The sequence below is a fragment of the Phalacrocorax carbo genome, chromosome 8 (genome assembly GCF_963921805.1).
Source record: "Phalacrocorax carbo chromosome 8, bPhaCar2.1, whole genome shotgun sequence".
Taxonomy (NCBI): Eukaryota; Metazoa; Chordata; class Aves; order Suliformes; family Phalacrocoracidae; genus Phalacrocorax; species Phalacrocorax carbo.
Window position 1 is genome coordinate 34,225,160 of NC_087520.1, and position 13,668 is coordinate 34,238,827.

The 13,668-nt window shown below is 42.7% G+C and overlaps 3 protein-coding genes across 15 annotated transcripts in view; 1 reads left to right on the forward strand and 2 right to left on the reverse strand.

The window, feature by feature from the left end:
* Window positions 1–2,779, reverse strand: part of CEP89 (centrosomal protein 89) — a 45,377-nt gene extending 42,598 nt beyond the window's left edge. For 6 of the 7 annotated variants that reach the window (XR_010374277.1, XR_010374276.1, XM_064459531.1 and 3 more), the window contains exons 1-2: window positions 2,662–2,779; window positions 900–1,006 (exon numbers count right to left, since the gene is read on the reverse strand). Coding sequence is in view for 4 of the 7 variants with exons in the window: in XM_064459531.1 (XP_064315601.1) it covers window positions 900–1,006; window positions 2,662–2,700 (146 nt within the window). In the remaining 3 variants the exon portion in view is untranslated. The remainder of the gene's footprint in view (window positions 1–899; window positions 1,007–2,661) is intronic. The other variant, XM_064459532.1, reaches the window with a different exon arrangement.
* Window positions 2,780–2,887: 108 nt separating this feature from the next.
* On the forward strand, window positions 2,888–7,124 carry FAAP24 (FA core complex associated protein 24). Of its 7 annotated transcripts, none has more exons than XM_064459539.1 (6): window positions 3,009–3,085; window positions 3,459–3,551; window positions 3,672–3,822; window positions 5,000–5,139; window positions 5,444–5,596; window positions 6,226–7,124. In XM_064459539.1, exons 3-6 carry the CDS (start codon window positions 3,711–3,713, stop codon window positions 6,466–6,468), a joined length of 648 nt encoding a protein of 215 aa, XP_064315609.1. In that variant the 5' UTR covers window positions 3,009–3,085; window positions 3,459–3,551; window positions 3,672–3,710; the 3' UTR covers window positions 6,469–7,124. The 7 variants fall into 7 exon arrangements, with proteins under 7 accessions (XP_064315613.1, XP_064315612.1, XP_064315607.1 ...); XM_064459540.1 differs by having other exon boundaries at window positions 3,077–3,372; window positions 3,470–3,551; XM_064459543.1 differs by lacking the exons at window positions 3,009–3,085; window positions 3,459–3,551 and adding an exon at window positions 2,888–2,999.
* A 4,765-nt stretch (window positions 7,125–11,889) lies between these two features.
* Window positions 11,890–13,668, reverse strand: part of RHPN2 (rhophilin Rho GTPase binding protein 2) — a 30,997-nt gene continuing 29,218 nt past the window's right edge. Inside the window, exon 15 of the mRNA XM_064459544.1 lies at window positions 11,890–13,621. Within this exon, the coding sequence (XP_064315614.1) occupies window positions 13,370–13,621 (252 nt within the window). The 3' untranslated portion in view covers window positions 11,890–13,369. The remainder of the gene's footprint in view (window positions 13,622–13,668) is intronic.

Sequence of the window (13,668 nt, forward strand, 5' to 3'; positions counted from 1 at the left end):
ACCTGGCATTGTGTTCAAAAAGTGTTCCATGTTTTGCTACTTTGTTTCCTAGTTTCTGTTATTCCCTACTCTGAACCTTTTACTGATGACTCTGAAGGTGTTATTAAATGTTGCCACACTGCAAACTAGGCCAAGCGTAAGGAGAGAGAAGTGCCTATTTGTGGGATGCTGTGGGGTATAGAGAAGGGTAAGGTGCAAAGGAAAAAACTAGTAGGAACAAAGATTAAAGGAGAGAAATGCTGACGACTATAACAACAACAACTGGAGGTCAAAAAGGAAGAAGCAGTGAACTAGGATTAAGTAGGAATGTTACAGACACTAGAAAGACCATAGAAATTAAACATAGACAAAACATAAAAGAAAAATACTATAAGAATCTACAAATGAAAATAAAAATAAATCTGTATTTTCTCTTTATGTAACTTGCCTACATAGCTAATTCAAATCTAATCTAACATAATTTTACATGCCAGTTTTTCAAGTCCCTGCTTTTTTTTCAATATGGAATAAAATGGCATGTTAGTAACACTTAATTTATGCTTTTCTAATGAGTTAAAGTTTCCTGACAGACGGTACTAGTACTGCCACAGTCCTACACTCTACTCTAGTGGCCAAATTAAAAATAGTCTTACCTTTAAATAGTTCATTTGTCTTTAATTGACTCAGATTTATAGTAACTTACATATTCATAATGGTAATTGTCCTAATTATTTAACATTCTTAGGAGTGGGAGAAAAATAGATATCTTTGAACTTTCAAGATGGGAACTGCCCCAATTAAAAATCTATTTATGAAAAGGTTTATGTAAATACTGCAGCAAGGACATGCAATTCTTCTAATCATGCTTTTCTAGTATACTATTGTAGTTAACGAAACAAAAAAAAAAAATCAAAACCTACCTGGGCCTTTCTGGAGAAGGGTTTGGACTACGAGGGGAAGGGGTGCGGGGAACTGCAGGTTTAGGAGCTATGGTAGCAGCAGGGACCAGGCCATGAGCTATATGTTTCTAAACAATTTAAAATAGAATTAGTTGACAATGACTTTAAGGATCACAATGAAAAAAACCACAGAATTGAACATGCACAAAAACTAACAATGCAAAATAATATAAAAGGAAAGAACAACTACATGCAATTAATGTAAACAGAAGACTTGAAATGGTTCCAAGTTTAACTCTTTAACATGTATGAACAGCTGCTAATGAAGGTTAGAAATGTAATTTACATAAGACTCATGACTGTAGGTTCTCCACCCACTATATGATAATCTGCAAAAACAGAGTTTTAAGTTACTCAAGTTCATTTTTTAACTGTATATATTAAAGGAAAAAGGTAGACTAGAAATTAACTTTTTTCAAAATATCTGAACCCTGCTTCAGAGTAACGATATTAGTCCCTTTCTTGTAGAGTCTTGTCATTCAGAAGTAATCCTCAGTCACAGCAGTATGAGACAGAAGAACAAACTATCACTAAACAAGCCTCGCAGTCAAAGGTTCAGCCCAAATTAAAAAAAATCCCAATGTGTTATCAGCAAACCCAACAATTTTTTAAAAATGATAACATTAAATACCAGCTTAGAAAGACCAGGACCCGAGTTCTCTACAAAGAGTACTTTGAATGGAATCACATAATGGTTGAGGTTGGAAGGGAGCTCTGGAGATGTCTAGTCCCTGCTCAAAGCAGGGTCAGCAAGAAAGGGTTGCTTGGGATGCTGTCCAGTCAGGTTGTGAGTGTCTCCAAGAGTGGAGACTTCACAACCTCCCCAGGCAACCTGTTCCAGCGTTGGATGACCTTCACAGTACTTTTTAAAATTATTATTATGATGTTTAAGTTGAATTTTCTGTGTTTGAATTTGCACCCATTGCCTCTTGTCCTCTCTCCATGCAGCAGAAAATACCATGTCATAATTAAGTCCATCACCTTCAGACAGATGTTACTTTTTTTGGAGTAAAACAGGCTAAGTTTCTACTATTTCTGCTACAGAGGTGTGTTTGGGTTTTTTGGTGGGGTTTTTTTTGGCTACTATTCTTTAATTGTCTTCTCCAACAGGATAATGAACAGGCGACCAGGGATATATTTCTGTCTTTACAGGAAGCCGCATCAAATAACTAAATGGTGCATTACAAAGACTGTCTTTTTACTCGGTCTTATCCTGCAAACGCACTGCTCTCTAATTCTGGAAGTCAGTCGGGCATGCACCATTTTGTTTCCTACAGGCGGTTAATAGTAGATGTCTTATTGTAATTACCGGGGAATACAGCTGAGGCAAAAGGATGCTGTCATCCCTGCATGCAAACGTAAGACAACAACAGAAGATCAATATTTTATTTTCATTCTAATATTAAGCAACCTTCCATTACTGCGAGTACGTTACAAGGTAACGCCCGCACCACTGCCGACAATCCAACCGCCGGCTGTTCCCAGCTTTCACTGGGCGCTCTTATCAGTTCGCTTTAAGGCAGCGAACACCTACTTCGGCCTAGGGGAAGGAGCACACCCGCAAGCGGCCTCCGGACACCACCATCTCTTCGCGCCGGAGTTATGTTTCTCCCCGTCTCTTACTCAGCCCAGCTCAGCGACGGCCGGCGCCACCCGCGGGGCGCAGCCGCCCCCCGGCCCTGCTCCCAGGGATCGGCGCCCGCCCGGGCGGGGTAATACTCACGAAGGGGCCCTTCCGGCCTCTCCTGAAGCTAAACGCCATCAGGACCGGGACTGAGCTCCACCGCCACCTCCCCACTACCTTCTCCCCGCTTCAGACGCTTCCCCCGTCACGACCCGCCTGGTAACAACGGCGCGGCGGATTTGTTGCGGCTTTGCGATCCCCCAATCAGGATGCGCCTTACTCACCCATCCTCCGGCCGTAGCAACCTACCAGTGACGCGGCCCGCCCTATCCTGTCTCCTCATTCGCTCACGGGTGACGAAGCTCTCGCTGCCTCTTCGCGGCGGCCGCTGTCAGACAGGCGTGCTCGCTCCGAGGCGGGCTGTTCGCCGGGCGGTGGTGAGGCGAGGCTTCTCCTAAGGTGGTGGCGGGGCCATTTCCAGCTGACCGGCGCCGCGCCATGTGCGGCCCCTGGAGGAGAGAGGGTGGGCAGGCCGGCGGTGGCCGCCCCGCGCTCCTCTCGGAGCCGCCCCCCGATGAGGGCCCGCTGCGGGCTGGGCTCCAGCGTGCGGCTCAGGGGGCTGTTGCGGTGGTGCGGGCTCGTCTTCGGCTCTTTTCCTTATGCCGTACCATAGTGTCAAAGACTCCCATTCCTCCTAAAGCCAGAACGCCGCATAAAGCTGGCAAACCCGAGAATAATCTTTCCCAGCAGCTACCTTCTAATAATCTGTCTGGAGACTTCTGCCAGCTGAGGACTGGAGATGCCTCTGGAGTCAGCTTTGTAATTGAAGCAGACTTTCTCCCAGCAAGGGTGGATGAAGGCACGGTGGGGTTTTTACCGTCTGTGTCCTATTTCAGGTGTTTCTCAGATTGACTGGCAAAATTGGGAGTGGAATTTGCAAACGGACAGCCTGTATTTCAAGTAAACAGTAAACAGTTGCTTTGCTTAAGGTAGCTTTGGGGAGGAGATGGTGTCTCTTCCAGAGTATTCCATCTTACAAATTCTAAAAATAAAACTGTTTGGAACAGGTTTATGAAGTGCGTTCATATCTCTTCCACATTTCTTTCTAGGGTGTAACTGCTACTGAAGTGAAGATTAAAGGAGGTCTGATGACAACAAAAGCAAACTTTCCTGTGACATCAGGATCTATAGTTGTTCCTTTTGGGCATGTGATTGGAAATGAGAAGTGGAGAGGGTCAGAGATAGCCCAAAGGCTACAAGGTAAGCAGAAACAAATTGTAAGAGGAAAAACAATTCAGACAAAGCATTCTTCTCCATCACCTAGTGTTGTTAAGATTAGCTAGAACATGCTTTATTCTGTGCCTGACTGGTCCCTTATTTGTGGTACAGCCTATGTTAGCAGGCTGAAAATTCCCTTTTGTCTCTCATGTATCTACATGATTGGTTCTGTCATATTTACATAGTTGCTGAGCGCAGTGGTGAGGAAGCAGAAGCATCTGCTTCCTGGGAACCCCAGCAGTGGGGGGCTATTGTGAATATGCACCTCCACTGAAGTCCCTTTGTGGTTTAACCCTGCAGGCAACTGAACACCACACAGCCCTTCGTTCACTCCCCCTACCCTCAGTGGGATGGGGAAGAGAATCGGGGAGAAAAAAGTAAAATTCGTGGGTTGAGATAAAGACAGTTTAAGAGGACAGAAAAGTAAGGGAAAATAATTATTATGATAAAAGAATATACAAAATAAGTGATGCACAATGCAATTGCTTGCCACCTGCTGGCGGACTGATGCCCAGCCTGTCCCTGAGCTGCGATTGCTGGCCCCCAGCCAACTCCTCCCAGTTTATATCCTGAGCATGATGTCATATGGTACAGAATATCCCTTTGGCCAGTTTGGGTCAGCTGTCGTGGCTCTGCCCCCTCCCAACTTCTTACTGGCGGGGCATGAGAAGCTGAAAAGTCTTTGACTTAAGTGTAAGCACTGCTCGGCACAACTAAACATCAATGTGTTATCAACATTATTCTCATGCTAAATCCAAAACACAGCACTGTACCAGCTGCTAGGAAGAAAACTGACTCCACCCAGCTGAAACCAGGACACCCTTGAATTTACATGGATACTGGGACTGTGCTATATCAGTTGGCACAGCAAACTAAATTGAGATGATCCTTTCAGAATCAGTGTGTTCAAGTCCAGAGTTTACTGAGAAGCTGTAGCACTTTCAAATCTGTAATTTGAAAATCCTATTAATTGGCATTACTGAAGGCATCATACAGTGCTTTGGGTTGCTTGTACCAGTTTGGCCTAGAGAGAAGAAAGTCTTTTAAAGAATATGAAGTTCATTGTCAAGACACATTAGGACGGTTGTGCTGTGAAGTAATTATTAGGGTTTTTTTTTTCCACTACTGTATTTTTTTCTTTTAACAATCTCACCTTAAGGGAAAATTAGACTCATCTTTGAAGATGGCTTGGGACTTGTGGATTTTCATCTTTCAAACAGAACTTGCATTTTATATATTTCGGAAGCAGATTTGGTTGCAGGGGATGAATTCAAACGAAGATTGGTTCGGTTTAGAAATGTAAGTACTACATAAAGAGAAAAGTTTTAAATCAGTATTTGTTTATTCCATGCTTCTGAAAACATTTTTGTGTTACTTTTAAATTCTAGTGGAGGTAAACCTTTGTGATAATTTCCACCTGAAAACTGAAAAATTATGCAGCTGTATAATAATGCTGTATTAAACCTCAGTACTGTTCCTGCAACTTCTGTTCTTCCTCTGGTTTGCTTCCAGGCAGCTTACACGCGGCAGAAGTTTGCTCTCTGTTGCATTGTGTCAGCTTGTCATTAACAAGGTCTTTCTTCTTTTTTTCCTTTCAATACAGGCCAGCAGTTCTGTGGGAATTGTAATTGTGGAGAGAACCCAAATAAGTGATCAGTACTTCTTAGCAGTACAAAAGCTTGTTGTGCTGGAACTTGGAATGGTGTTGCTTCCTGTGGCAAATCAAGGAGAAGCATCTCAGCTTATTACCCAGCTAGTAAGTTTCTATGTCAGTGGACAAACACTTCTTAAAATATGAGACAGGAGGAGAATTACCTGTTTTCCTGCAATCATCACTCATTTCAGAAATAATACCTGGGCTCATAAAGTAACACAACATTTTTTGTTGTTTGAATGTAAGGAATAAATATCCTGCAACTGTAATGTGATAGTATAGCTCAGTGGAAAGAGGGCTTATTTAGCAATGAAGAAAAAGTTGAAGAATATAATACTGGATATATTTTTTTAATGTGATCTTGCGCTGAGATGCCACTGGATAGCTTAAGGCAATCCTCGCTTAAGTTTGCTGTCAAAAACGGCTTGAGATTTTGACAGGCTGGGGAAATTGTGTTCTTACGTTGTTTCTCTTTTCTTTTATCGTTTCTCTGATTGCATCAAAAAGATGACAGAGTCATTGTTTTCATTCATGGTTGGTATTAAGAAACTGTTAGTTTCCTAATAAGACTTTGTGGATCTGCATCAAAACCCTCAATAACGGTGCACACTTAAGGAGGGAGCTTGTTTTAAAAACTTCCTACTGGTTGTATTGAACTCTTTTAAGACAAACCAAAAGCACAGCTCCAGCAGAGGGCACTCAGCGTCCCTTATGGTCTTGTTTTGCTTCAGGTCCGCGAACAAAGTAAGGATCTCAGCAGTAATCCCTTTCTTCGTAAACAGCGTTCTCAGCTGGCAGAGCCATCAGTGTTTCGGACAGTGCAACAAATTCCAGGAGTTGGGAAAACAAAAGCTCTGCTTTTACTGCAACATTTTGGAAGCATCCACCGGCTTTGTAATGCATCTGTCGAAGAGCTTGAGCTTGTGGTTGGACAAACAGTAGCACAACAAATTTACAGTTTTTTATGTTCCTGACATGCATATGTTAGTGCTGTTCTGGAAAACAAAGACTTTTTGTTTGGTTGTTTCTTGTGAATTACAGAATTTTGTTTTTAATTGTCACATATTATGGTAATTTCTGTAATCCTGGTAACAGCTGGAGGGTGTGGACTGTCTAGATATTATTCTGCTGCTGCTTCTTTACAGCTGTTCTGCTCATGTAGATTGAGCTGTGAAAATTACCTTGGAAAGAGGGTAGTAAAGTGTTTTGCGTCTATCTTGTACAAAAAACTGAGAGAAAGCTGTCTCTTTCAGCATCCACAGAAAAAAATGGAAAAGCAGTTTGCTTGCTTGGTTTTGCCTTCCAGAAATAACCACTTTGTTAGTATGTGGGTGGGGTTATCTTCTCAGTAACTGGAAATGTGAGTTACAGTACTTTTTAAAAAGTTAGCGTACATTGCTTTTTAGTAATATCTTTGATTTATAACTTTTTGGAGTTCCTTTGGACGATCCTACTGGAATACATCTTTACCTTTACACTAACTTATTTCTCTGGTTCCTTTTTCAGTTCACAGGTTGTTATCGAATTTATTCCTTTGTGTCTAATATCCAAAATCTTGGTTAATTCATGTTGCACTTTTGAATAGAGGTTAGGATAATTATAATAAATTACAATATATTTTGACACATTATCAGTTATAATGTATTAATTATATCAATTATAATAATTGCTGCAAAGAAAGTAATATGGGAAGCTTTGATGACAATTCATAATTTAACCCGTTCTTCCAGTATAAATCTTTTCAAGAGTTATTTGTAAAGAGGAGGATTGGTTTTCCTGATGTCTTGCATTTTATTTTAAATTATATTCTTATCCTACTTAGTAAGGGTAAAATTGCCTTTTGCCTTATGCACCCATTAAGGAGGTGTGTGAAAAGCTTCTTTCATACTACCTGGGTTTTTGATCACAGCAGGAAGGCAGTTGAGCAGGATTTTCAACTCCCTTTTGTAAACTAAAAGGAAGTGAACAATAGAAACTTGGCACCACTGTAATCAATCTCATCCACCGGTTAGTGTGGACAGCAGGTAGAGCTGTTACTTGTACTGATTTCTTACTTAGGATGAAAATATAATTTGGCCATAAATATTTAAATTACTGAAAATAAACATCAGAATTTCCAGATATACAGAACAAGGCACTACTTTCTGACAACTAGGGAATGCTTAAGCTTCTTTAGAAATCTGTTCAGATTATATTCCCTCTCTCCCAGACTTTGTCACTTTGCTATGGAGACCAGATTTTACATCTAAAGGTGTGTGGCTATTGATGTTGCAAGGCAAATACCTTTTCACTACTTCAAATGGTCAGCTGTTCAATGCATTAAATAAAGTTCAATTAAAGTAGTAACAATTAGTACTAATGGAGTTACAGGCTGAACTACCAATCTATTGCAAACCTTTATTTTTAGAGCTAGCAACAAGGGGTTTCTGCTATAGTAATTCCTGTAACGTGCAACTCAAATCACAGGTTACAACAATTTAAAGGTATATCCATTACAGTCTCCACCCCTGGCCCCTTTGGGCGAGGTTATATGTTTTAACATTGCAGTGAACTCCTCCCCTTACTCCCAGCCTGGCTAGCAACAAGGGGTTTCTGCTATAGTAATTTCCGTAATATGTAACGCAAATCCTGGGTTAGAACAATTTAAAGGTATTTCCACTACAGTCTCCACCTCTGGTCCATTTGGATCAGACCATCAGGTTTAAAATTGTAATGACCTCCACCCCTTGCCCCTGCTCTGGTTTGGACTTATCCACAGACTGTAGTCCTTTAGGGTTGTACCTGCTCCAAGTGGAGCCTTACCCAGGAGCCAGTCTCTCCAGGGGCACACCTGCTGCAGCATAGACTTATCCAGAGCCACAGTCGCTTCGAGGTGTGCCTGTTCCAGCGTGGCCGCCTGCATGGGCCTCCATGCTTTCAGAGATAGACCTGCTCCAGCATGGCCTTACCACAGCTGCAGCCCCTCCAGAAGTAAACCTGCTCCAACACAGCCTTGCCCATGGCTGTAGTCCCTCCAAGGCCTGCTCCAACATGGCTTTTCCAATGGCTGCAGTCCCTCCAAAAGTAAGCCTGCTCCATTGTGGGCTTATCCATGGCCACACACTTTGAGGTGCTCTGGCATGACCTCATTCACAGCCACTGATGATTCAAGGTGTACCTGCTACAGCATGGACTTACCTACAGCCACAGACACTTTGAGGTGTACCTTCCCCAAGATGGATTTATCCTTGGGCCACAATTGCCTCAGAGGTATACCTGCTGTGGCACAGACATAACCATGGCCACAGATGCTTCGAGATATACCTGCTCTGGCATGGGCTTATACGCAGCCACAGATGCTTTGGGGTGTCCTGCTCCCACATGGACTCATCCACAGGTCACAGTCCCTTTGACTTGAGTTCACACTGGAGTTCCAGCCTCCCCAGTACAGCAGCATAAAAACAGCAGCTGGGCCCTGGCCATCTGCCAGCCCAGGCGCATCGCCATGGCTGTTACCAGAATGTTCCCAGGCCCGGCAGGGTAAGGTGATAAGCAGTACAGCAAGCAGCGACAGCAAAAAGTGCCACTAATGAGCACTAGACTTTAAGGCATACAGTGTATGTATATACAGTAAGTCAGGGAAGCCCCATAGCAAGCACAGAAGCCAGCCAGTCAATAGCTAAACAGCAATAACAGCTATAAATTCCATCTAGTGCATTCCAATCAAATCTGTCATTACCTCAAACCTTCTGTGCCCCATGTTGGGCGCGAAAATGGACTGTTGTGGTTTAGCCCCAGTCAGCAACAAAGCACCACGCAGCCGCTCACTCACTCCCCGCTGGTGGGACGGGGAGAGAATTGGAAAAGTAAAAGTGAGGAAAGTCGTGGGTTGAGATAAAGACAGTTTAATAGGTAAAGGAAAAGCTGCGCGCAGAAGCAAAGCAAAACAAGGAATTCATTCATGACTTCCCCCTGGGCAGGCAGGTGTTCAGCCATCTCCAGGAAAGCAGGGCTCTGTCACGCGTAACGGTTACTTGGGAAGACAAACGCCATTACTCCAAACGTCCCCCCTTCCTTCTCCTTCCCCCAGCTTTATATACTGAGCATGACGTCATATGGTATGGAATATCCCGTTGGTCGGTTTGGGTCAGCTGTCCTGGCTGTGTCCCCTCCCAGCTTCTTCTGCACCCAGCAGAGCATGGGGAGCTGAAAAAGTCCTTGACCAGTGTAAGTGCTACTTAGCAACAACTAAAACATCTCCACATTATCACCACTGTTTCCAGCAAAAATCCAAAACATAGTCTTATACTTGCTAGTATGAAGAAATTTAACCCTACCCCAGCTGAAACCAGGACAGCCCTATACATCCTTGTGGATAGAAACTTGTCACAAGTATTCCTGTGGTCTGAACAAGAACCTAGCTTGCTGTGAAATGAGTATTTGCTTTAAGTTAGTTGTTAGCTACCACTCAGTGCAGGATGAGTGCTTAGTTAGCTGACAGACAATAGTAAGTATGGATTTGTATGGCACTTGAGAGGCCTGAACTTTCACTTGGACTGGAGGTGGTGGTGCTTAAATAAAAAAAGACCCCCACCCCAACCTTTCCTCAAGGGCTAGTGGCTGTGATAATAGGGTTGGAAAGGCAGTTAATCATGCAGCTAAAGGGGAAAGATAGTTGCAGGAAGATTATTGTAGTGGGCTAAGAGAAATCACAGAATTACAGATTGGGAGGGACCTCAGGGATCATCTAGTCCAACCTTTCTAGGAAGAGCACAGCCTAGACAAGATGGCCCAGCTCCCTGTCCAGACGGCTCTTGAAGGTGGCCAACGGGGCCGAGTCAACCACTTCCCTGGGGAGATTATTCCAATGGTGACTGTCCCCACTGTGAAAAATTTTCCTCTCGTGTCCAATCAGAATCTCCCCAAGAGCAACTTCTATCCATTCCCCCTTGTCCTCTCCATGTGACTCTGTGTAAAAAGGGAGTCTCTATCTTCTTTGTAGCTACCCCTTAAGTACTGGTACATGGTGATGAGATCCCCTCTGAGCCTCCTTTTCTCAAGGCTGAACAAACCCAGCTCTCCCAGCCTATCCCCATATGGCAGGCTTCCCAGTCCTCTGATCATCTTGGTGGCCCTTCTCTGGACCCCTTCCAGCCTGTCCACATCCTTTTTGTACAGCGGGGACCAGAACTGCACACAGTACTCCAGGTGTGGCCTGACAAGCGCTGAGTAGAGCGGGATAATGACTTCTTTCTCTCTGCTGGTGATGCCCTTTTTGATGCAACCCAGCATCCTGTTGGCCTTCTTGGCCACAGCAGCACACTGTTCGCTCATGTTGAGCTTCCTGTCCACCAGGACCCCCAGGTCCCTTTCCACGGAGCTGCTCTCCAGCCAGGTGAATCACAGTCTGTGCTGCACTCCTGGGTTATGTTTTCCCAGGTGCATGACCTTACACTTCTCCTTGTTGGACTTCATAAGGTTCTTGCTGGCCCACTCCTCCAGCCTATCCAGATCCTCCTGCAGAGCAGCTCTCCCTTCCGGAGTGCCTACTTCCCCACTCAACTTGGTGTCATCAGCAAACTTCATCAGGCTACACTTGGTGCCGTTATCCAGATCACTTATAAAGATATTGAATAACATTGGGCCCAAGATTGATCCCTGGGGGACTCCACTAGTGACAGGTTGCCACTTGAAAAGGAGCTATTTGTCACCACCCTTTGGGTACGGCCTGTTGGCCAGTTCCCCACCCACTGCACAGACCACTTGCCTAGGCCATAACACATCAATTTCTCCAGGAGGAGACTGGGGGTGACCGTATCAAAGGCCTTGGAGAAGTCCAGGTAAACAATGTCCACTGCCCGCCCCATGTCAACCAGGCCAGTCACTTTGTCATAGAAGGCCACCAGGTTTGTCAAGCACCATCTGCCTTTAGTGAAGCCATGTTGCCATTTCCCAATCACATGCTTCATTTGACTTGTGATGGCCCTCAGGAGGATTCATTCCATAACTTTCCCCGGGATTGAAGTAAGGTTGATGGGCCTAGAGTTACCCGGATCGTCCCTTGAGCCCTTCTTGTAGATAGGGGTAACATTTGCCTTCCTCCAGTCCTCTGGGACATCCCCTGCTCTCCATGACTTCTGAAAGATTATGGAGAGTGGCCTTGCAATGATGTCAGCCAGCTCTCTTAGCTTTGTAGGGGGAGTGAAGAGCTGGAAGGATGAGTCATACGACTTTGCTAAAGACTTAATGAGCTGGATAGTAGTTTCAGCCATATAGGCAAAGTAAATACCTTCTGTATGGAATATTGTATGGCAGGGTCGGGTCTTCCGTAGCAGTGGGTGACTGCTACTGCTTGTGTGTGTAAAAGAAGTGCTACTACCAATACACATGAAGAATAGTTACTGAGGATAAGTGAGTCACAGGTAACTTACAACTTATTTTTTTTAATGTAACCTTTATAGGGAAACTCTAGAAATATGTTAACACTCTTTGTAAGCATGCAAGTTTTAGAGAAAAGTTTATATTGTATAATACAGGAATTTATAAAGAAAGATAGTTTCTTAGATCTTTGTAAGCAACATTTCAGAAACATGCAAGAGGTATGCCAGCAGCAACAGTGAAAACCTGTAAATTATACTGTATCATCCAAGCTATAGCAAAATCAAAATGCTACTACTAAATGGCAGCATCTGATTTTTGTTCTTAAATAAGTGTCATCAACATATTTACACCTATTACATAATAAACTAAAAGTAAACAACTTTGAAGTTTACACCCAGATGCAAACATTCCTCTTAAGTTTTGAGTATCAAACAGCATATATCTACTCTGTAGATGGCAATGTTAACTAACACTACAGTGTTAGCAATCTTCAATTACTTTCAATTTCAGAAAATAGAATAATCTCAAAGAAATGCTCAGGCAGTTATTTTTGTCTTCTTCCTTAATATATATAGCCAACACTTGCTCATGAATTGTTCCAATGGGAGGAGGATTTTATATCTATTTGGGTTTTTTACTTGGAGTGATGGTAAATAAACATGCTGCCACTTAGACTCACAAGCACTCTTCTCATATTTTAAAGCACCACCACAATTTATGTACTCTTGAGATACTGGAATATGTCAGGTCTGAGGTTTTATCATGACTAATGAGATACAAGTCTTTTGGTAAATAGGTTAAATAATTTCAAATTTGGAATAAAGTGTGTTTTTAACAATTGAATCAGCAGGCATTTAAAAATGTAACCTATATCAGGAAAAGAGCAGAGTAAAAGCCTTTTGTAGTTCAAAAGATCTTTTGATTTCTAAGCTTTCTAATTCTCTTTCAGAATTAAATTAACTAGTCAGTAGAATACACCCCGTACTTTCAAACTGAATGCCTATGCATAAAAACCACAACTACATGACACTGCCCCTTGGCACAAGGCTGTTTTCTTTGAATAACATAATTCTCTCTCACCTGTGGTTTTTTAAGATATTTCTTTAGTGTTAAGTAATTTATTATTGACTCTGAACTTTTACAGCAAAATGATCCTTTAATATGTCCCCTACTGTCTTGCATGCAGCATCAAGTTTGCAATAAATAACTCCTATCATAGTTATAAAGAAAATCAATCATGAGACTGTATTTTGAAATTCCAAAGGAATCCAGTCCTCACCTAAGCAATTTCATCATCTGTGACTTGTTATTACATACCTCCCAAACCACTTCATTCTAACTTTCAAATACTTAAGTGTACAGTTTTTGCCAGCCTGTGACCTTCATAGTGGCTCAATACACTCAAGACACATTTGTCTGAATTTATACATGTGTATATATAAAGATAAAATTGATCAATTTTTTAAATATACATTTTAAAGGAAAACACCACATTAACAGATCCTTCTGAAAGATTCAGTACAATGAACTTTCTGTATTCAGAAGTGTGAAGGGAGAAAGCTTCTTTTTGTTGTGAGAACTTCCAGCCACAGCTGAAGGAAGGCAGAGGGTGCTTGCAGCTTTCTGTCTATTCTTAGTTCCCCAACTTAGAAAAGGCAGTTTCAGTGGCGCTTTCTTGGTCTGATCACTCTTATCCTCTTCCATGGCTAAACAGATTAAGGAGTATGTCTTCTGCATTCCCACGGAATAAGTTGCACTCTTACTATGCTGTAGGAAAAAGAGAAGCATTATAAGAATCAGTCACCCAAAATGGG

Excerpts from the sequence above, each read along its gene's own strand:
- FAAP24 (XM_064459537.1), top strand. The coding sequence starts at position 3,061 with ATGTGCGGCCCCTGGAGGAGAGAGGGTGGGCAGGCCGGCGGTGGCCGC. Across the intron at positions 3,823-4,999 it reads GATAGCCCAAAGGCTACAAG|GGAAAATTAGACTCATCTTT; the intron begins GTAAGCAGAAAC and ends TCTCACCTTAAG. Across the intron at positions 5,140-5,443 it reads GATTGGTTCGGTTTAGAAAT|GCCAGCAGTTCTGTGGGAAT; the intron begins GTAAGTACTACA and ends CTTTCAATACAG.